The following is a 20,759-nucleotide window of genomic DNA, read 5'->3' on the forward strand; positions in this document are numbered from 1 at the left end:
CCACCTACTGCCTTCTGATTCGCTGGTTGTCATCGTTAGCAGCGCCCTCAACATTAGCCGGAAGATGAGTGACACGCAGCTAGGTCTGCTAAATCATGGCAGCATTTATGGAAAGGTTGTCTTTTCTGCAGAAGGTAAGTTATTTTAAATCTGTAGGCTCGTGGAAGAGCAGCTATAACCATAGATAAACCTGACAAGTTGGACATAGAGCTAATGTGTGTCCTTTGGTGGTTTATACTTAGCTGGTTGTTACTGCTAGCCTTCAAGCTAAACATCTAAATCCACAAGTTTATCTTGAAATATCTGCTTGTTTTGCTAGAGCTTTGTCTTTTTACTATAAGTGGATTTTAACATCATAATGTTCTCCCACCTATCTAAGATCCCCACCCTGATGAAGGCAACAGCAGATGATGAGTCCCCCTGTCCTGGCTACCTTTTCCAGGAGATAGGAAGTATCCTTTATTGGCTCATGATTGCCCGCTGGTTTCTAGGATATAATGGATCCATCATTACTCCACCAAGTTCCACCCAATATACAGCCTTACAGCCTATGTGCATGTATTATTTATCTTTAAGCTTTAAAAAAATTGGCCTCAGTGGCCATTGTAGACTTGGATTTCATTTGGATTCATTAAAGTAGAATATAATTTCACAGTAATATTTTCAATCATTGATTATTTTGATAAAGGAAATAAAAAAGCCTCCCGTTTCTGAAAAAGAACAGCATCTTCACAGCATGATACTGCTACCACTATGCCTTACCAGGTAGTTTGTCTGTGAGCTGTTGTATGCAATGTTACTGCAGGGTTAGGATAGCGAAATGCAGGCCATGTTCTAATGTCCAAACCTCGCAAATTTATTGGTAGAGGATGTCCAAGTGTAAACATTTGCCATGTGCAAAATGATTCTATATTGAAAAAACACCCTTGTTTTCTTCTGGTGAAGATTCTCAGTCATCCAGGTCATAGTCATTCCAAAAAAGTTAAAAAAACCATTCATTGGACTTTGTTTTGAAGTTTGAAGATGTTTCTCTTCCCATCCAGGAAGCTTTTTCAATTCAAAATATCAGAAATAGCGTTGAGTTTGAGGCTTTATACAGTAGCCCAACAAAGCCTTGTTCTTGTGTAGAAAACATGCAAATTTAAACATAGGTATGGGACCACCCCTTTAGATTATTGGTCGTTTGGCTTCCTCTGTTAGCCTGTAATGCCCTATTCTGGTCTATGCCTCTGAAAGGGGTCGTTAAAGGGAACTGTTGGCCTGGCTGGATAGGCGAGGTCGTCTGTTCCCCTGTAAAGGGGTTGGGGTTATGATGATAGTAGGAAGGAATCAACTCAATTGCTGCATTGTAGATTTCCACCCCCTCTTTAATTTGCATTTTTCTAAACAAAAACAGCCTTTATTATTATTATTATTATAAAGCCTGGAACTCAACGCTGTGTCTGACATTTTGAATTGCAGAAGCTTTCTGGATTGGAAGTGAAACATCTTCAAACTTGGAAACAAAGTCCAGTGAATTGTTTTTTAACTTTTTTGGATCTTTTGTTTGTACTTTTTAAAAGTCAGGTACAAACTGACATGTAAAAATATCTGCTATTATTGTTGCAGCATAGGATGCATTGGTACAATCAAAAAGGATAGAGAGAAATTCTGTGCGCATTAAAACATATTTTGACCATAAATATAAAAATGAACTATGTTAAAGAAATAAAGTCTACAGGTCGGCTCAAATAATAAAGAGGGACAGCAGACCATATTTTTAACAACTAAACCACATAATAAAAGAAAATTGACTAAACTCAAGTACTGTTTCATGTTTATAAAAAAAAAAGATATATATATATATATATACACACATATATATTAGGGGTGGAGTTGTTCACAAAATCCACGGTTTGGTTCACGGTGTCGTGGTCACGGTTTTCGGTTCGGTATATGTTGATTGTTAGCATGACATGTTGGTCATGTTGCTGTTAGCATAAACAAAACGTGTTGCACAATGCTTGCACACTGTTGCACTTTTATCCACCACTTTCTTTCCGCCGTCATCGTAGGTCACTCTAAATGCAAAGTGGTCCCATACAGCAGACCTATAAAGTGCTGCTGGCGCGTCTTCCAACTCCTGTTCTTTCCAACTCGCCATACCCACACAATTCTCCACAACAACTGATTTTTTTCTGCTACACCCGGCTACGCTGCTTCGCTTCTTCTTCTTCTTGTTTACTACTGGTGGTTGGCTTTGGTCGCAGTAGCGACACCTTCTGGAACTGAACAGTATCAGTCAGTTGTTTGGGATATTGGTTATATCACCTAACTCTGGGTTCTCCTGACCTGCCCCATCTGCCATGTCCCTCAATTTATGATGCAGTTTTTCCATAATGTTTTCAGTAAAATCTGAAGTCTTTAATAAAACAGCAGGATTTGTATATATCTCCCTTTATTCTGATACCTCGAAGTCCACTAAAGTGCAGCTGATGGCCTTTAGAGAGTGTGGGTCTATCCTCCCTGTAAAGGCACTTTGTTACAAATGCATGTCAGACTGTTTAGATTTTTGTTGTTCTCTTTATTTTTAAAACCCCAACTTGTTTTCCTGAGTGAGAATACTGTAGCACAGCTCCACCCCTAATAGTTTAGATGTGCAGTGGTGTAGAAAAGCACTTTGATGGGTTTTAACAGCATGTTTTATTATTCTGCATTATTCCTAAGCTGTGAGCAAGCCAGTCCTATTCAAACAAAGTATCTTTAACTTTAACCACTCTGTAAGAAATCTGCCACGAGTCGACAGGTTATGGCCAATGTTTGCTGGAATATCTCCTGGAGAGACTGCAGGTGGAGTCGTGTCATGTTAAACTGAAGGTGAGGGCGACCCGTAGCAGCAGCACCTTCCTGTCACTCAGTTATTGATGGTTGCGTTGTGTCCTGCCATTTGCCAGGTGCTGAAAATCTTTATCCACCTATGTGGACATGGCTCAAAACATTTCCTCACAGAGCTCAGAAGAAACTCCACCTTCATCCAGCACGCATCAAGTAAGGGCCTGTGATTTAGGATCTACGTGCCTCCTGTCAGTCTGTCTAATGGGTTTATGTTCCCTCATTTGTTTTCTAGTTTACAGTGGCGCTCCAGATCCCATCCATGGCACAGCTCTATACCAGAGAGTAAGGAGTGCAGCACAGGTGAGGCGGAGGGGATCATCAGACCTGTAACCTGGGTACACTGGGTGGGTTCCATTGGCTGCTTCCTCCAAGGAATCGCTCTACCTGCACTGGGTCCTTTGAAGGCCGTGAGAATAAGGAGGCCTGAAGAGTTTAGGATTCAAACAGATCCAGCCTACTACGGCTTTCACCGCTTCTACGCTCTGTAGCAACCATGACAGCGGACACACACAGCAGGCTAAGAATGGACGCCCAGCTTCTCCCTCACTGGAGGCTGGAGGAGTTTTCTCCAGGGGGGATATAACTTCAAAATAGACCTATACCAAAAACCAATGAACCGTATAGTAAGTTATCGCCGCAATATATTTATATGAATGCCAACGACAACAAAAAAATATAAAAAAAAAATTATAAAAACAAAACATAAATTCATGTACAGGTTTATTTTTGTGCATAAATCTTTCCCTTCTGAAGCTTTGAGAAGGTAAATCTGTGTTTTGCATGGATCCAATATGGAGTCACTAACCTAAAGAAATAATCTACCAGCTTAATAAAGGAGAAGCTTTTATAAATTATTATAATTTTTCTTTTTATGCGTTAGCCTCGCTAGGCGGTTAGCCTTGTAGCTAAACCAGGTCCTGGAAAAAGACGGATTCTACCGTCTCCATCTGTTTTGGACTGCTGATTAATTTGGATGTTCAGCTGATCAGGTCCAAACAGTTTGACCTCAAGCTTTTCTTGCTAACTTTGCTTCCCTTCTACGACTCTAATTCACCCACCAACTGTGACGACAGTTCCTGTCTCCTCAGGGCGTAGCTTTGATGCGCCCAGAGCTCCTATACCTCTGTATGTGCAGAGAAGCTACTGCGTATCTACAACTTAACGAGAGTCAATGGGCAAACATTTTGGAAATACGTTCCCAATCCGACGAAAAACCCAACAGCTTTACTCTTCATTAAAGATTAAATATTTATCTTGCACATCTACGAATATACATATCAAAATATTAAAATTTTATAATTTAAATTAGTTTTTTTTCTGTCTTAAATCAAGGTCATTGTGTGGGAGGGGCGGCACCCTAGCACCCCCTATTGGCCAGTAGCAACAGTATTAACTACTGTTCTGTGTGATGATCACGTCTTCGAGGAGCTTTGGCAGCAGTACAGTCATTGCAAATCCGCACACTGGAGAGATTTTAGAATCTGTCCTTAAATGACAGCATAACCCAACAGCACAGCGACAGATAAACCTTTCAATAAACCAAACAACCACATATCTGACTCAATAACCATTTATAAACCTCCATTTTTCTTCATTTCAGACGGAACTATTCACATACTTGTATTATATTAAACTGTACTTCCAATATTCACCACTGTTTGGCACCATTTACCTTTTCTCTCTGAGCATGGAGCACTTGGCTTTGTTGGACTGGAAATGAATCTCAGGAAACCAAAAGGCTACGTAGTAAACACCGAACCAGTGCTTCAAAACAGGGGAATGAAGGCTGCATTTGTTAGCTGCATAAGGAGAAGTCTTTCAGTCCGAACAGGCCTCTGTGCCGCGCTTTGACGTAATCGGCCAACGAATCTGGCTATTTGAACTTAGCTACTGTCTACAAATTTGAACTGTTTCCTTCACAGGAAGTGTCCCGTTTACTTTTCACGGATGCAGTTTCCACCAAAGGCAGCATTACTGCTCCCAGCATGGGCCCAGCAACAGTAGGTCAGCATTTAGTATTTGAAAATACAACATTAAATATTTCTGTCTTGCTATTGGCTGAATGTGTTTTATGACATCCTTTGTCATGATGTTTTGCCTCAAACACAGTTCTTGATTTGTTGGCTTTTCTCCAGGAATGGGATCAATGGGTTCCCAAAGGTCTGGACTGCAGGGGTTTGGTTACAATCCAGGGAAGCGAGGGACAGGTAAGTGACGTAAACCGCATTGCAGACGCCACATCTGCTACTTGGTCAGAGAAATGCTTTCCATCCTTAAGCTGTTTGTGTCTGTAGGCAGTGACTCACTGCTGGATAAGATCCAGAAGGCTGCAGAGGTAGTTGCCAGCGCAGTCCTTCCCCCAACTGAGCAGCAGGGCATCAGACTGCAAGAGAGCCATTACCGAGCTGTAGTGGCTCCATCTGCACCCATAGAGGTGGCGGTGCCGGCGTGCGCCTATAACCTGCCTCATCGCAAACCTAAGGGTGAGATGTTTGTGCTCTAATGGGCCATGGAAACCACTGACATTTAGGACACCAGCGAATCGATCTGGATTAATGCCCTGTTGTTAACCCTTCCACATGCTTTTCATTCAATTGTTTTAAAGTTCCCACATTGATATGGCTCTATAGTGAGGGAGGGGAATCTGGGCTTCCAGAGCTGCAAGGGGCTCCATGGAACCTCTACAATGGCTCTTAATAAAGCTTTGGATTTATTAAAAGCTTATTTAAAATTTTCAAATATAATGGCAGATCGGTGACTTCAAATTAGAGAATAATTCTTATTTATTCCCAAAAACTAAGGTTGTTTAATTAAATTACTGGATGCAAACTATTGGTACTTCAACAAACCAGGAAGCAGATTTCTCATCTCCATCAAAATATTTATTTATACCGAGAGGCTTAAAAGTTTAATCTGAGCGCATCTGAAAACTTCTAAACAAACTTCTCATGGATGAAGAGATGCTGAGTTTGGAAGCAGTGAACAAACATTACGCTGGTCTTATGTTGGGATGATTGAGATCATTTAGAAGAGTCCTGTCAAAGATAATAGTCAAAGTCAAGAAGCTGAGAACAGATGTTTCTTCTTCATCATAATAATAATAATAATAAAAGGATGCAGGTAAAATAAAGCTATCAAATGAAAACTTTTATGATCCTTTGCCTCCTCAGCGACCCAGCGATGCCCAGGGCAGGTAGGGGGAGGCTGGGAAGAGACCGACAGCAGCAACGGCTCCTCTCACAACTCGTCTCAGGACATGGCCACCAACAGCAGAGCGTCTGTTGGCAGCAAATCGGCAGCCAGCAGGGAGAGTAGTGGAGACCTCTCTGAAAGGTAGAAAGCTATTGAAATGAGCCATGTTGCTGTTTTGGTCTTAAAGTATCACTGATGGTGTCACATTGGCTATATATAGGTTTATTTAAATGCTTGTATTCCATCCAGTCGCTCTGTTTTATTGTTTGGTTCCTTTATGGTATGAGTCCATGTCTACGAGGTTCATCTGACTTAACTTTTAATGCATGTTGTGAGTAGGTGTGGCGGATGACGATGAGGAAGCTGCCCAAAGTAGTCCCTCACTCACGCTGGAGTCATGTGTTCATTAAACAAACAGACTCAGATGAGGTCAAACTAAGAGAAAAGCACATATCTGTTTTTATTGTTTAATTCTAGGAGATCTAAAAAAAAAAAAAAATGCAAGAATAGAGTTTTGTTAAACTTAGAAATGCAGTGAAGGTCTGCTGCTTACTGCCGGGTAGGGATGTCAAAGTCATTGCTACGGTGAAAAGTATTTATACTCAAACTCTGTATCCGGATACAGTATTCATTTGGCTCAGCATCTCTACTAAGACACGTGTTGTTGTTGCTGTTAATTTTAGATTTCTGGGTTATTTATTTTGCACAGCTTTCGGTTTTAACGGATGGAGGTTGTTTCTAATTCTGTCCTCAATATTTTTAAAAAACTGACCAACCTCAAATAAAAAAAGGCATATGATTTATAAACCTTAACACATTTTCTGATCCAGGTCTGGTGCTGGCAGGTAAGGGTAAATGATCCAGTGATCCGTCAGATCAGCATACCCATAGTCAACACACGTTTATCCCTTTAGTTTATCCTTTTAGTTTTGTATGAAAAATACACTTTAAACTACCTCAACAGGCATGTATCCCTTTAGTCATGTACAAAAATACTATTTAATTACTAACTTTATGGTGTTTTTTTAAGCATAAAACTAAAGGTATAGACACAAATCTGAAGTCTTGCTCAGCATTTTAACTACGGGTATGTTGATCTGACTAAAAACCAGCTTTTGAAAATCCTGAATCTGATATTTAAGCAGTTTAAATCCTGCTTTCTCTGACTCAAAGCAAACATCAGACTAATACATCTCTCGTCTTGCTCACTGCAGTGCGTTTCTTTTTGGGATGGGCTCAGACAGCTGGCGCTGAATACTGCAACTCCATCTTTCTGTTCTGCTGCTGTTGCCATGGTGATCTAACTTAGCTGAGATAGAGCCACCTTCATGTGACCAAAAATGAACCAAACCAGCTGACTTTCCAAAAAAGTTAAAAATTAATCCACTGGACTTTGTTTCTGAGTTTGAAGACGTTTCTCTTCCATCCAGGAAGCTTTTTCAATTCAAAATGTCAGAAATAGCGTTTAGTTCCAGGTTTTATAGAGTGGACCAAAAACAAAGCCTTGTTTTGGGTTAGAAAACATGCAAATTGAACCGGACGAACGCTCCTTAGGAATGGGCTGCCGTTTGGGTTAGAAATGTTCCCCTTGCATGTTAGTCGAGTGTCGGAGCGCTATTCTGTAAAAACCTTGTTCTCCACACGTTCTCTAGAACCGAAGCGTTGCAGCTGGGGGACTGCGGCCAGGAGACGGCTCTAATCAACAGACTGACTGAAGGATCCAAAGTTTTCCTCACCAGGGAGGAGAGTCAACACTTCCTTAAAGAGTTTGTTCCTCCTTTCCTCCTTTAGCTAACCTCTCTCCTTTGTGTTTTGTACTCTGGTTTCTCATTTCTCTTCCTCTCTCAGGTGTTCTACTCTGAACTGTGAAGTTGTGGTGGAGTTGCTGTCAAGCAAGCTCCAGGATCCATCCCACACTATTCAGATGGTAACCTAAACGCCTCAGCTAGAAGGTTCTGGATGCAGAGATCCCCTGCTGCTGATGTAAAGCTGTGTTTCTTTAATCCTACAGCGGGCTCTGTGTGCCGTCTCTTGCCTCATGACCTCTGACCTTCTTGCTCTGGAGCAGACATTCAGAGCTACTCAGCGCAGACTATACCATCTTAGCGAGGGGCCTCCAGGACCTGTAGCGAACAAAGCCACCAAGGTAAGAGATGAAAACGGAGACAGAAAGGACAGGGAGGTGCCTGAAGTCAGCCTGTACCGTTATCTCCTCCTTTCAGATCCTGCGGCAGTTTGAGGCTCTGATGGGCGGATCGCTACACGCTTCTCGACAAGAGGCGGCGCACAGCAGCCAGGCAACGTCTAATCAGTCTATGCCGTCTGCATGCTTGAAGAGCTTACAGCCAACAAACCCAGCTGACAGCAGCAGCAGCGGCGGCCCTGAACTCTGTCACCCTGAACCTGAGCCGTCGGGCATTGACCATCCACAGAACCTCCCAGCTTCCGCCGCTGGTCTGGATGAGAGTTGGAGATGCTTGACAGGAGAGCAGGTGGATAAAATGGCCAAAAGTAAGGCCCAGTCGGTTAGAACTGCTGTGGCTCCAGAGCCCATCAGTGAAGGAAGTTCCTCTGAACCCGTGAGCGTGGCGGCCAATCACAGTAGCCTGTCTCTGTTCAGTGGGATGGAGCTGGTGATGAAGGGGGGGCCGCTGCTTGGAAGGGACGTGTCGCACACAGAGCCTGACAAAACGGACAAGAGTGAGGCTCAAACTGCACCTAACTGTAAAAGTTTAAGGAACTCCTCAGTGGTTTGGAATGAGAATAGAGAGGATGAGGAGCAGGAGGAGGATGAGGAGGACGCTCCTGCCTCCTCTGATCAGAGCAAACCTCAGTCAGCTTTCTCCTTTCTCAACTCCTGACTGCAATCTGAGGATCAGGAGCCGCTATAGAAAGATGTCACCTCTACTTCCTCTTCACTAAAGATCTGTGGTATTTTAGCTGCCGTAAAAAACATCCAGGCATAACATTATGACCACCTCATATGAAATCATCCATCATGGTACCTAAAGTTGTGATATGAAAACGTGAAAATGTGATAAAGTAGGATTTCAAGGAGGAAATCAATTAGCCAGCTGGAGCAGAGTGTCTTTCTTCTCCCTTCCCCAGGTGTGGTCCAGTGACCCACCCATTGATGGTTAAGGCTCATCTTTATGATCCGACCCTAAATCTTCTAATCTTCTCAAGGTCTAAATCCAGTGGAGGGTCTGTTGGACTCCTGGACCAACTGCAGTCTATGGAGGCCACCAGAACTCTCAGTCCAGCTGTGGTCCACATGTGATTGATTGGCTCTAAAGTGTCTTTTAGTTGATGTGAGGTGGTGGAAGAGCTGCTACAATCACATGTTCTGTGCTTCACAGAGGAAATAGATTGATGCAACCTGCAGGCATTAGATGTTTTATACCAGCAGGACATAAAAAGTAAAAGTTGCTATAAAAATAAATTTTCTACCTGGTAAACTTTGTGCCACAGGCTCATTATTGATCTGGCTGTTTCTCTGCTCGCAGCCGCGGACTGACCTATGTTCGTCCCTTTTAGTCAGAAAATCCATTTTCTGTCTGCAGCCATTGAGGAGCAGGCCATATATGGAAGTGCTTCATGTTTTTTTGTTTTGTTTTATTGCACTTTAGAGTCACATATACATAGAAGTCCTACTTGTTATTTATTTCTCTTTAAAGATTCTATAGTTTTCTGGCTCCAAATACCTCTAAGGAAGCTGTCTCAAACCCAGATTAACTGGTTTTCCTGAACCAGTTAACGAGGATGTTTCCCTGGTTCAACGCACCAGAAAGAAAAGCTTTAGTTACATCATAGTTAAGTTCTTCAGTGTCCTTTTAAGGACCCTACATTTTAATTCCAGATGTGTTGAAGCAGATAAACATCTGTAAGCTCGACATAAGCTTTTAAGGACTGTATTTGGACTCCTGTGCCTTAACAGATCTGCTGCTAACATCTTGGTGGGGTCATATTGTTACGCCTGATTGGTAAAGGATGCAGATTAACATTTTTCAGGCTTGTTTCCTTTAAAAAACTGCTTTTGACAACAGCTTCCACCAGGAGTCTGAGTTTGGAAAACTGCAGAAAGCACGTCTGTCCTGACAAGGATCTGCAAACTCTGCATGTTACATTTTATATTTTACAGGAATCAAAGCATCAGAGGTTTTGAGAATAGCAGGATCTTAAGCTGCCTTCCAGTGATGAAGGCAGCAGCGCAGGAACAGATACTCCAATAATGAAGTTAGTTTTCCAGCCATAAAGCCAGCTGGGAACTAATGAAACATGTCAAGCAGACCTGCTGCTTTCTTTATCTCAGGATTCCACTACTTTTCTGTTATATTTTTGGAAATAACAACTTACACCTCTGCTGCATGTCGTCGACTTAAAGGGAAATCCCTGTTTGTGATTTGCACTACAGCTACCTTCTTTTAAACTCAAAGAAATGTCTTCCTTATTTTTGGTAATAAGTTATGTAGATTGGAGAAAATATCTTGTCTGTTTAGTCCTAATTAAAAAGTCATAAATGTGCATAATTTTGAAATAGTGATTCTAATGGTGGAATGAATTGTTGTGAGATTTATCGTGTATAATCTGACGGGGAAGTGTTTGACGCAGCTTCGGCATCCTCATGGGACTACAGGTGCAACTTTCAGTTCCAAAATGCTGCTGAACAATAAAACATGCTGTAGTTTTGCTGCAGCACAACTAAAACGTTTGTTTATTTCTTCCAAAGCCCAACTGAGTTAAACGTTTCTGAAGCATATCTAGCAATAAGCCGTGTTCACGGTTCATGCAAAACGCTGATGCAGAAAAACATAGATCTAAACACATTATTAGGTTGCTGTAATGTATCTGGTTATTCTGATTAGCCAGTATTTATCAAGACGTCAGCTTTGCGGTGGAGTTTTGGGAAGAGATGGACTGATACATGGTTTTTATCAGACTGATTATTGCTATATATTTTACATATAAGCCAATGCATACATGCATTCACTGATTCAATGGTGCATTCAGCAATCACGCCTTCGTTTACTGTCTGTTCTTAATATTTTGATTTTAAACTTGTCTTTGCTTAAATTGAGTCTTGTTTAACATTTATCAATAATCCATTTCCATAGAGTTAATGGAGAAAGAAAAAACAAGAAACTGCCCAAAAATATCAGTACATATCAGGCATGGGTTATCTGATGTCAGAATAATTGGTATTGTATCGGCCTTAAGAAAAAAACTGAATCGGCTGATCTCTAGTTTTGGCATGTTATGCTTTCCATAACATTTACATTTTTTAATCTTCCTACAGTTTAGGTTTTAGCTGCATGAAGGAAAAGGTAACATGGAGTTTCACAATGTTGAAAAGTTGCTACTCTTTCCTCTGCAGCAAAGAAAGAAATTAAGATAAAAAAAATAGATAATCCTTGCAGTGAAGATTAACTCGTCACTTTATTAATGTAATGCTGTATTAAAAGGACGCCTGAGGCCACAAGCAGCATGTCTGTGCAGCTACCAGCAGCAGAGCCTAAAGCATATTGACTCACTGCTACATACAGTTTCTTACACCTTAATATCAGCTGCCCGTTGCGTGTCAGAACTGATGTTTTCTCCAGTAGTTTCTCTGATTGGTCAGTTCCTTGGTCTGCGTAGTTAGAATCTTCATTTTGTACGTGGCAAATATTTGGGAATGGAATGAGAGCGGCGTCCTTCAGCTAAGAATAAAGTGTAATATTTTGATAAGGCTGGAGCCATGGATGTCTCCTCATCTGCTAACTGGTATGATGTAATGATGCAGCAGACTGGTGATGTATAAAATGCTTCTTTGACTGTTAATTGTAAACACTTCCTGAGATGTGAGCCAGATTGGTAAGCAGCTGTCTTCTGTAAGCCTAGGCAACTTCTCTAATCTGAGTAAGATTATAATTTCTATCAAAATCTGTTGTCATGTCTCCTGGTGAAGTGTTATTTAAAGAGTTTGTCCCGAGTGATCTCTTTTCAGGAAAAGAACTGGAGAGATAGAGCTCCAAGGTGTAGACAGAGCTTACCTTTAACAGAACTATGCATAAGTATCATTTTTCTTTTACTCCCTGAGAGAGTTTGAACAATGCTAGACTCAGATATCAGGTTTATCTCAAATGTTCCCGTTCTAAACCCACAAACCTTTGGCTTTGTTGTTTTTCCTGAGATACCACAGAAAGTGCTGGAATAATTTAATTTTTTTGCCTTTATGGAAGGCTGCTGCTGCCCACTGCCACTCAGCTGGCTGTAAAAGCCTCATACACGTTCTCTTGGAAAGGAAATAATTCAGAGGTAAGAAAATGTTTTAGGAATATCTATATAATATAATATATATTATTATAATATTATATATATATCTATATATAATATAATATATATTATCTTTATCAAAATACATGTAATAACTTCATAACTAAGATTAAATGTTATTTTTTTATTTTAAAAAAAGGAATCTTTTCTGTTTGAAATGCGTCTAGCTAATGTTCCACGTTGATTTCTGTCCTCTGTGTAAATACTCACACCATGCCATTAAGTTAAACCATGAAGATCTAAAACCAGCCTTTGTTTGGCTTTACACTCTTATTTTAAGGGAATCATCACAGCTTCCTCTTTAGAATCAGACGACTGACTTCATAAGTCATTAACGATTGGAATAAAGTGCATAACTTTATTTAAATTCACAAGCACTTTGGATCGTCGCACTTCTGTTGTCATTAGCACCAATGGAAAACATCCATGCACCGATGCACGCATGTAAAAAGAATGAAATTCCTGGATAAAGTGCACAGGGTGCATATACACACTCCCACCGACACATCAACACAGCACAGGAAAAAGAAAACACAGTGGCTGGGCCATGGAAAGGCGGATGTGCTTATGGTCTCAACAAATGATAAACCAAACATTAGACCCACAGGTGCCTCTGAAGTCCCCTCTGACTGCTGTGATCATGTGGGAGGCTTCAGAATCAACGCTGAAAGACGACAGAAGAGGTCAGGGGTCACGTGGAGCCGGGGCACCCTCTGGTCTGGAGGCTGCTAAAGTGCGCCTCACGCAGAACTCTGTTGATGTAGTCGTAGGAGGCGCTTTGCCCATGGCCATGGAGACAGTGCTGAAAGGAGCTGGCAGACTCCTCGCACTCCGCTCTAGAGCTGTATTGCTGGTGGTGAGCGCCTGGATTCGTGCTGGCCTCTAATGCTCTTTCTGGACTGCTGACTCCATTGCTGCTGTCGCTGCTGGAAGACTGAGAGCAAGAAGAGAGGAATATATGATGTGCTTTCAATAAAACATGCAAAGATTTCACTGGAAAAAGCAGAGCAAACAAAAGCCTTACATGTCTGGTTCAAAAAGGAGGACATTGGATCATATTTACAGTACCAAGAAAATTATTCACCCAAGTTTAAAATACATCTTAATACCTAATGGTTCCACATATTCCAGGATTTTATGGGTCAGGACCAGAAATTACACATTAGTCTGGAAGCCATGAAAACAGACAGTTTGGAAATAATAGTGTTCTTTAAGCTGAAGCACAGAAATTCCTGCGCACTGAGAAAAACTGCACCACCCTGAACGCACCATCTGCACTGTGAAACATGGTAGCACCACCCTGAACGCACCATCTGCACTGTGAAACATGGTAGCACCACCCTGAACGCACCATCTGCACTGTGAAACATGGTAGCACCACCCTGAACGCACCATCTGTACTGTGAAACATGGTAGCACCACCCTGAACGCACCATCTGCACTGTGAAACATGGTAGCACTACCCTGAACGCACCATCTGCACTGTGAAACATGGTAGCACCACCCTGAACGCACCATCTGCACTGTGAAACATGGTAGCACTACCCTGAACGCACCATCTGCACTGTGAAACATGGCAGCACCACCCTGAACGCACCATCTGCACTGTGAAACATGGCAGCACCACCCTGAACGCACCATCTGCACTGTGAAACATGGCAGCACCACCCTGAACGCACCATCTGCAGTGTGAAACATGGTAGCACCACCCTGAACGCACCATCTGCACTGTGAAACATGGCAGCACCACCCTGAACGCACCATCTGCAGTGTGAAACATGGTAGCACCACCCTGAACGCACCATCTGCAGTGTGAAACATGGTAGCACCACCCTGAACGCACCATCTGCACTGTGAAACATGGCAGCACCACCCTGAACGCACCATCTGCACTGTGAAACATGGCAGCACCACCCTGAACGCACCATCTGCACTGTGAAACATGGCAGCACCACCCTGAACGCACCATCTGCACTGTAAAACATGGCAGCACCACCCTGAACGCACCATCTGCACTGTAAAACATGGCAGCACCACCCTGAACGCACCATCTGAACTGTGAAACATGGTAGCACCACCCTGAACGCACCATCTGAACTGTGAAACATGGTAGCACCACCCTGAACGCACCATCTGAACTGTGAAACATGGTAGCACCACCCTGAACGCACCATCTGAACTGTGAAACATGGTAGCACCACCCTGAACGCACCATCTGAACTGTGAAACATGGTAGCACCACCCTGAACGCACCATCTGCACTGTGAAACATGGTAGCACCACCCTGAACGCACCATCTGCACTGTGAAACATGGCAGCACCACCCTGAACGCACCATCTGCACTGTGAAACATGGCAGCACCACCCTGAACGCACCATCTGCACTGTGAAACATGGTAGCACTACCCTGAACGCACCATCTGCACTGTGAAACATGGTAGCACTACCCTGAACGCACCATCTGCACTGTGAAACATGGCAGCACCACCCTGAACGCACCATCTGCACTGTGAAACATGGCAGCACCACCCTGAATGCACCATCTGCACTGTGAAACATGGTAGCACTACCCTGAACGCACCATCTGCACTGTGAAACATGGCAGCACCACCCTGAACGCACCATCTGCACTGTGAAACATGGCAGCACCACCCTGAACGCACCATCTGCACTGTGAAACATGGCAGCACCACCCTGAACGCACCATCTGCACTGTGAAACATGGTAGCACTACCCTGAACGCACCATCTGCACTGTGAAACATGGTAGCACCACCCTGAACGCACCATCTGCACTGTGAAACATGGTAGCACCACCCTGAACGCACCATCTGCACTGTGAAACATGGCAGCACCACCCTGAACGCACCATCTGAACTGTGAAACATGGTAGCACCACCCTGAACGCACCATCTGCACTGTGAAACATAGCAGCACTACCCTGAACGCACCATCTGCACTGTGAAACATGGTAGCACCACCCTGAATGCACCATCTGCACTGTGAAACATGGCAGCACCACCCTGAACGCACCATCTGCACTGTGAAACATGGTAGCACCACCCTGAACGCACCATCTGCACTGTGAAACATGGCAGCACCACCCTGAACGCACCATCTGAACTGTGAAACATGGTAGCACCACCCTGAACGCACCATCTGAACTGTGAAACATGGCAGCACTACCCTGAACGCACCATCTGCACTGTGAAACATGGTAGCACCACCCTGAACGCACCATCTGCACTGTGAAACATGGCAGCACCACCCTGAACGCACCATCTGAACTGTGAAACATGGCAGCACCACCCTGAACGCACCATCTGAACTGTGAAACATGGCAGCACCACCCTGAACGCACCATCTGAACTGTGAAACATGGTAGCACCACCCTGAACGCACCATCTGCACTGTGAAACATGGCAGCACCACCCTGAACGCACCATCTGAACTGTGAAACATGGCAGCACCACCCTGAACGCACCATCTGAACTGTGAAACATGGTAGCACCACCCTGAACGCACCATCTGCACTGTGAAACATGGCAGCACCACCCTGAACGCACCATCTGAACTGTGAAACATGGCAGCACCACCCTGAACGCACCATCTGAACTGTGAAACATGGTAGCACCACCCTGAACGTACCATCTGCACTGTGAAACACACCACCCTGAACGCACCATCTGCACTGTGAAACATGGTAGCACCACCCTGAACGCACCATCTGCACTGTGAAACACGGCAGCAGCCCCCTCCCTTGGGGACGCCTGTCTTCAGCTGGGACAGGACAGCCGTTCAGGGTAGATGGGAGGAGCTAAAGACAGGCTAATCCAGGAACAAGACCTTTAAGAGGCCGAAGCAGACGTTCATCTTCCAGCAGGACAGGAACCTGGAACATTTGTACTTCATGATGCGCTTTATACAGCTATTCCTAAACGGGAATGACTGCATCGGTTGGAATAAATCCTTCCTTTATCAGCCCTCTCTGGGAACTTTAGGATGTTTCACATTGTAATCTGTTATGTGTGGGCAGGTCATCTGACAGCTTTGCTATTGCCTGGCATAACACAGTCTTTTTGGCCGGTGTGAGAGGAACATTAGGTTAGATAGTTTAGAAATTCTCTGCCCTCTAAACCTGCAGGCAGTTCATTTGGCATCTTTGAGAAAGACTCCCTTTATGCTATTCTATACATTTACAGGATCAGAATCTGTTGGCCACAGCGGGGGATCACTAAACTTATCGGTGTGATCCGTCTCTGAGCCGCTATGCTCAGACTCTCTGATCGGGCAGAGAGCCCCTTTTTTTTCTGGGCGCTGGACTTCTGAAAACCTCACATACTTAGTTTGCAGAGAAATGAACTCTAAAAGTTGCAGCCCGCTGTTGTCTTGGTCAAACCATTTTATGTAAAGGTAGGGGGTGTTCTAATGGCCCCTTATTTAAAGAAAACTATTACATATAACTAATGCAGATATATACATACATTTAGTTACACTAATATAATTTTTTTTAATCAGAAACATTTTCTGAAAAATGACTTCTTCCTGTATTTTTAATGATCAGAGTCAATTCTGGGCCCCCCTCTGTGCTGGGCCTGGGTGTGGGTATCTACTGCAGTGAGACTCCCTCCAAGAACATCTTATTAGTCTAGAAAATAAGAATAATAAATCAACTACTAGTTTAAGAGCCCTGCTTTAGATCAGGGCATGCTGCTGGGCCTGAATGGCCCAGTCAAAGTCCAGCTCTAAATTAAATGATAGGAAATACTTTTGGATTAGAGTTACTAAAAGATAAGTGAACAAAAATGTAATTCTTTAAATCAATAAAACTGATAAAGATAAATTGTTTCATTGAAGAAACAATTTTGATAAAGTACAGAGTAAACATTTCAATCTGTAAAAAACTATTTAACCATATTTGCAGGGGCGGAGCTAGATGGGGGGCCAGCCAATCATTAGCCAACCCTTGTGGCCACCCCACCATTATTTTTCCTTCAAACACAGATGGTGGCAGCAGTAATAGTCTCAAGTGGAATATTCAAAATATTGTAATTTTTCATATATGAACAATAACTTGTTCATTATCATTATATCATTATCAATATACTAACATTAAAGTTGATAAGGACAGAATTCATGCCCTTTTTTAAAAACTAGATATTGTGTTATATGGAGTAAAGAGAAAATGATGCGTCTCTGCAAGTCATCGATGAGTCTTCAGTGAAATCACAGATAACTATTTTAATAAAAACAGATTAAATAATCAATTTATGTAGATATCAGCACTTATATATCAATTTAATGCAGAATGCTTATTGATATAAGTAGGTAGGTAACAACAATTTTATCCACTATACCTTTAATCTAGAAAGCACAGATGTTTACATATGCGTGTATTTATTAGCAAAGGATGTAGGAAATGGTTTTAATTAGTAAACATGGACGTTGTGCTGGTTAATTTTCCTGTTGAAACAGTGTAGATGGACCCTGAGTTTGTGGCCCCTCTCCACTTTCATCCACCCCTAAGTGGTTATTGCATCTGATCATTTTCTGGCTACGCCGCTGCATATTTGTGGACTTTATGTATACTTCTAATAATCTTGATGGGTGTAAAATATAGTGCAAGGTCCTGTGGATTAAGGTTAAATGTTGCACCTCTGAGTCCAGGTCTGACAGCAGCAGGCTGGGGTCTCCTCCTGACCTCTTGGCCTGAGGGATCAGCTGTCGGTCTTCAGCGCTGTCACAGCTCCGGTGTCGTTTCCTGTGTGGAAATAGGAAAGGCAGATTGATAAGAATACTGCAGAATGGGAGGAGGCTGAGCCAAAAATAGAAACACCAACTCAGACTCGCTCCACTCATCTGAACACAGCGAGAATTAACGCAGTTATGCTGCAGCCCAAACAGATGTGATCAATGGTGATTCCAGTACCTGTTACCAGCCAGCATGTTTTTAGTCTGACACCGATTATATTTGGCGAAGCCTCCTTCCAAGCCGGTCTACAGGTCTCCCTCAGCGGCTCGGCTCTACCAGCATTTCTCGGCGGGTCGTTGGGGAGCCCAGGGAGCCGCTCCCTCGGTGAGGACGGTTCGCTTCTCCTCAGGTCCACGTCTGAGGAATGACAGGCGGAGCAGCAAAACCCGCAGCTGCGTGTTCTCGTTCACGCAGCGTAATCTCGAGGAACTCAAGGCATTTCGGCGAGAAAGGAGAGAACCGAACCGAACCCACAGGCAGCTAACTACGGCAGCCCAGACGCTCTTCTTCCGCTTTCGTAACCGACGCACCCACAGTGTGTCGGTGGAGCTGCTCTCTCTGCCACCGAGCGGCGCTTTGAAACACGACAAGGAGTGAAAATAAAAAACATGAAACTTTAATGTTCAGACCCGGAACTCTTTTAGCGGTTCCGCTACCGACAGAGGCTTCTTTAAAAAGATGAAGTTCGCTTCTTATTCCAACTAAAGGACTAATCCGCTACATTCTGTTCAAGGAAAATAGATATTTTGAAGAGGTAGGTAGATAATCAAAAAATGTACTCAAGTGAGAAATGCGCTACTTCAACATAATTTATGCCAGTGAAAGTTAAATAAAACAAAACAAAATTAAACAGACTGCATGTGGGCAAACCGACCAGAACATCTCAGTTAATATTTAAAGTGAAAAGTTATGTTCAAACGATGTTATTTTAAAGGGTGACATAAATCATATATATATTATTTTCGTTAACATTAAGTAAAGTATTAAGTAATATATATATATATATATATATATATATCAGTGGCGGCCGGCCCATAGGGGGCGCTGGGGCACCGCCCTCCCTGATAAGAAGAGAGAAACGTAAAATATATTTTTAGAAATTAACTCATAAATGTCAGTTTTACTCTCTAGACTGTGTACCTATAAGCAAAACAAATTATATAAACTACATTTCCCTATCTACTGTCATTCATTTGTGGATTTCCACAGACAGACTCCTACCGTCTCTGTTCTGGGGGCGCTGATCAGACAGCCCCACATTTGCAGAGAATCTGTCAATCATGTACTATTGCTAGGTGAATTTAATGGCCAATCAGCGTCTCGGAACTTTATGGTCTTGGGGCGCTGAAAATACTGCGCTTTAACAGGCTTCTGAACCCAAGCGCAGGTGCAGACAATTAGAGGGAAGATGGCGAATGTAACGACCGAGATGCAGCTTCCACCAAATTCGGTGAGATCCTTATTTATCTACCCGTTTGCCAGAAGAACATCCCTGTTGTAGGATATGAACATTTCATGTCATGGTTATTGTGACTGTGACGAATCCACCTCGTCACTTAAAATAACCTCTCTAACTTTGCGCGCCACACACACATTCCTGTTATACTGTGTTTGTGAGGACCAATACACTCGCGCTGAGACCAGTAGCTCCATGAACTTAAAACACACAAGCTGTTCCTGGTTACCTGCTGGCATATTGAGGGTGCACACTTAATATTTCAGTGGGGTTAGCCGTGTGTGTGTGTGTGTGTGTGTGTGTGTGTGTGTGTGTGTGTGTGTGTGTGTGTGTGTGTGTGTGTGTGTGTGTGTGTGTGTGTGCTACGGGGACTTGTCATCTTCAGTCTGGCTGCGTCTTTGTTGGGTTCAAACCCAGTTTGGTGTAATTGAATAAGTCAATGAATCTGTGTAAAAGAATTAAGTTGTAAAAATTATTTGTTTTTGTACATCAATTGTTTGTGGAGGTAATATATGGACAAAACTGATTAATGAGAAGAAATCAGAAATAAGAGAGCCTGATGTGAGGGGCTTAAACTATTGAATGAGGGCTGTGGGAAGAAGAGCGGCAATTTTTGTTTTCTATTTCTTTGTTACATTGCTGGTAACTGGAGGGAGGCTGAGGCCCAGAGTATCTTGTATGTTTAGTTTCTTTTGCACCCTGTTTGGAGTTTTTGAGCTCAATAAATCACCAACACCGGTAACCCGACTGAGACTGGATTCTTGGAGGCCAAAGAACCCCGTCACAGTGACCCAAATCATCACTGTTACTGTTATTATATAGTAAATTAAATCATTACTGTTAAATTGTATGTATTGTCCAATTGTTTATTTGAATTCTTATTCCGGATTAGTTGGAGACATACACTAGGCTATATCAGCCCCACCAAAAATATTTTTCACCAGCCGCCACTGATATGTATATATATATATATATATATATATATATATATATATATATATATATATATATATATATATATATATATATATATATATACATATACGTGTGTGTTTATGCTCAAATTTTTTATAAAAAAAAAACCAAAACGAACACTTTTCATTGGAAAATGGCACATGTGGGGGACCAACTGCTCATTTTGGGGCCCTGGACTAGACATTGGGTATTGTTG

The 20,759-nt window shown here is 42.7% G+C and overlaps 2 protein-coding genes across 3 annotated transcripts; one reads left to right on the top strand and one right to left on the bottom strand.

Moving 5' to 3' along the window:
* Nucleotides 1–31: 31 nt before the first annotated feature.
* On the top strand, nt 32–10,540 carry tepsin (TEPSIN adaptor related protein complex 4 accessory protein). 2 transcript variants are annotated; one of them, XM_038300355.1, is made up of 13 exons: nt 32–134; nt 380–452; nt 2,765–2,856; nt 2,934–3,027; nt 3,107–3,174; nt 4,797–4,878; nt 5,010–5,081; nt 5,169–5,357; nt 6,045–6,207; nt 7,719–7,832; nt 7,915–7,993; nt 8,078–8,212; nt 8,289–10,540. In XM_038300355.1, the coding sequence occupies exons 1-13, from the start codon at nt 96–98 to the stop codon at nt 8,925–8,927; spliced, it is 1,839 nt and encodes a 612-aa protein (XP_038156283.1). In that variant the 5' UTR covers nt 32–95; the 3' UTR covers nt 8,928–10,540. The 2 variants fall into 2 exon arrangements, with proteins under 2 accessions (XP_038156283.1, XP_038156284.1); XM_038300356.1 differs by lacking the exon at nt 32–134 and having other exon boundaries at nt 402–452; nt 4,797–4,874.
* A 2,172-nt stretch (nt 10,541–12,712) lies between these two features.
* si:dkey-21c1.1 (protein FAM104A-like) lies at nt 12,713–18,657 on the bottom strand. The gene is made up of 3 exons (XM_038300339.1): nt 18,310–18,657; nt 18,036–18,141; nt 12,713–13,315 (listed from the first exon to the last, which is right to left on the bottom strand). The coding sequence occupies exons 1-3, from the start codon at nt 18,324–18,326 to the stop codon at nt 13,073–13,075; spliced, it is 366 nt and encodes a 121-aa protein (XP_038156267.1). The 5' UTR covers nt 18,327–18,657; the 3' UTR covers nt 12,713–13,072.
* Nucleotides 18,658–20,759: the final 2,102 nt, after the last annotated feature.

This window comes from Cyprinodon tularosa, unplaced genomic scaffold (assembly GCF_016077235.1).
Source record: "Cyprinodon tularosa strain WSP-4 unplaced genomic scaffold, ASM1607723v1 ctg448, whole genome shotgun sequence".
NCBI lineage: Eukaryota > Metazoa > Chordata > Actinopteri > Cyprinodontiformes > Cyprinodontidae > Cyprinodon > Cyprinodon tularosa.

Bases quoted from the DNA above. Each gene is read 5' to 3' on its own strand.
- tepsin (XM_038300355.1), top strand. From the start codon at position 96: ATGGCAGCATTTATGGAAAGGTTGTCTTTTCTGCAGAAG. The intron at 3,175-4,796 runs GTGAGGCGGAGG...TTTCCTTCACAG, and splicing joins GAGTAAGGAGTGCAGCACAG to GAAGTGTCCCGTTTACTTTT. The intron at 6,208-7,718 runs GTAGAAAGCTAT...CACGTTCTCTAG, and splicing joins AGTGGAGACCTCTCTGAAAG to AACCGAAGCGTTGCAGCTGG.
- si:dkey-21c1.1 (XM_038300339.1), bottom strand. The intron at 13,316-18,035 runs GTGCAACATTTA...TCTTGCTCTCAG, and splicing joins TGTCAGACCTGGACTCAGAG to TCTTCCAGCAGCGACAGCAG.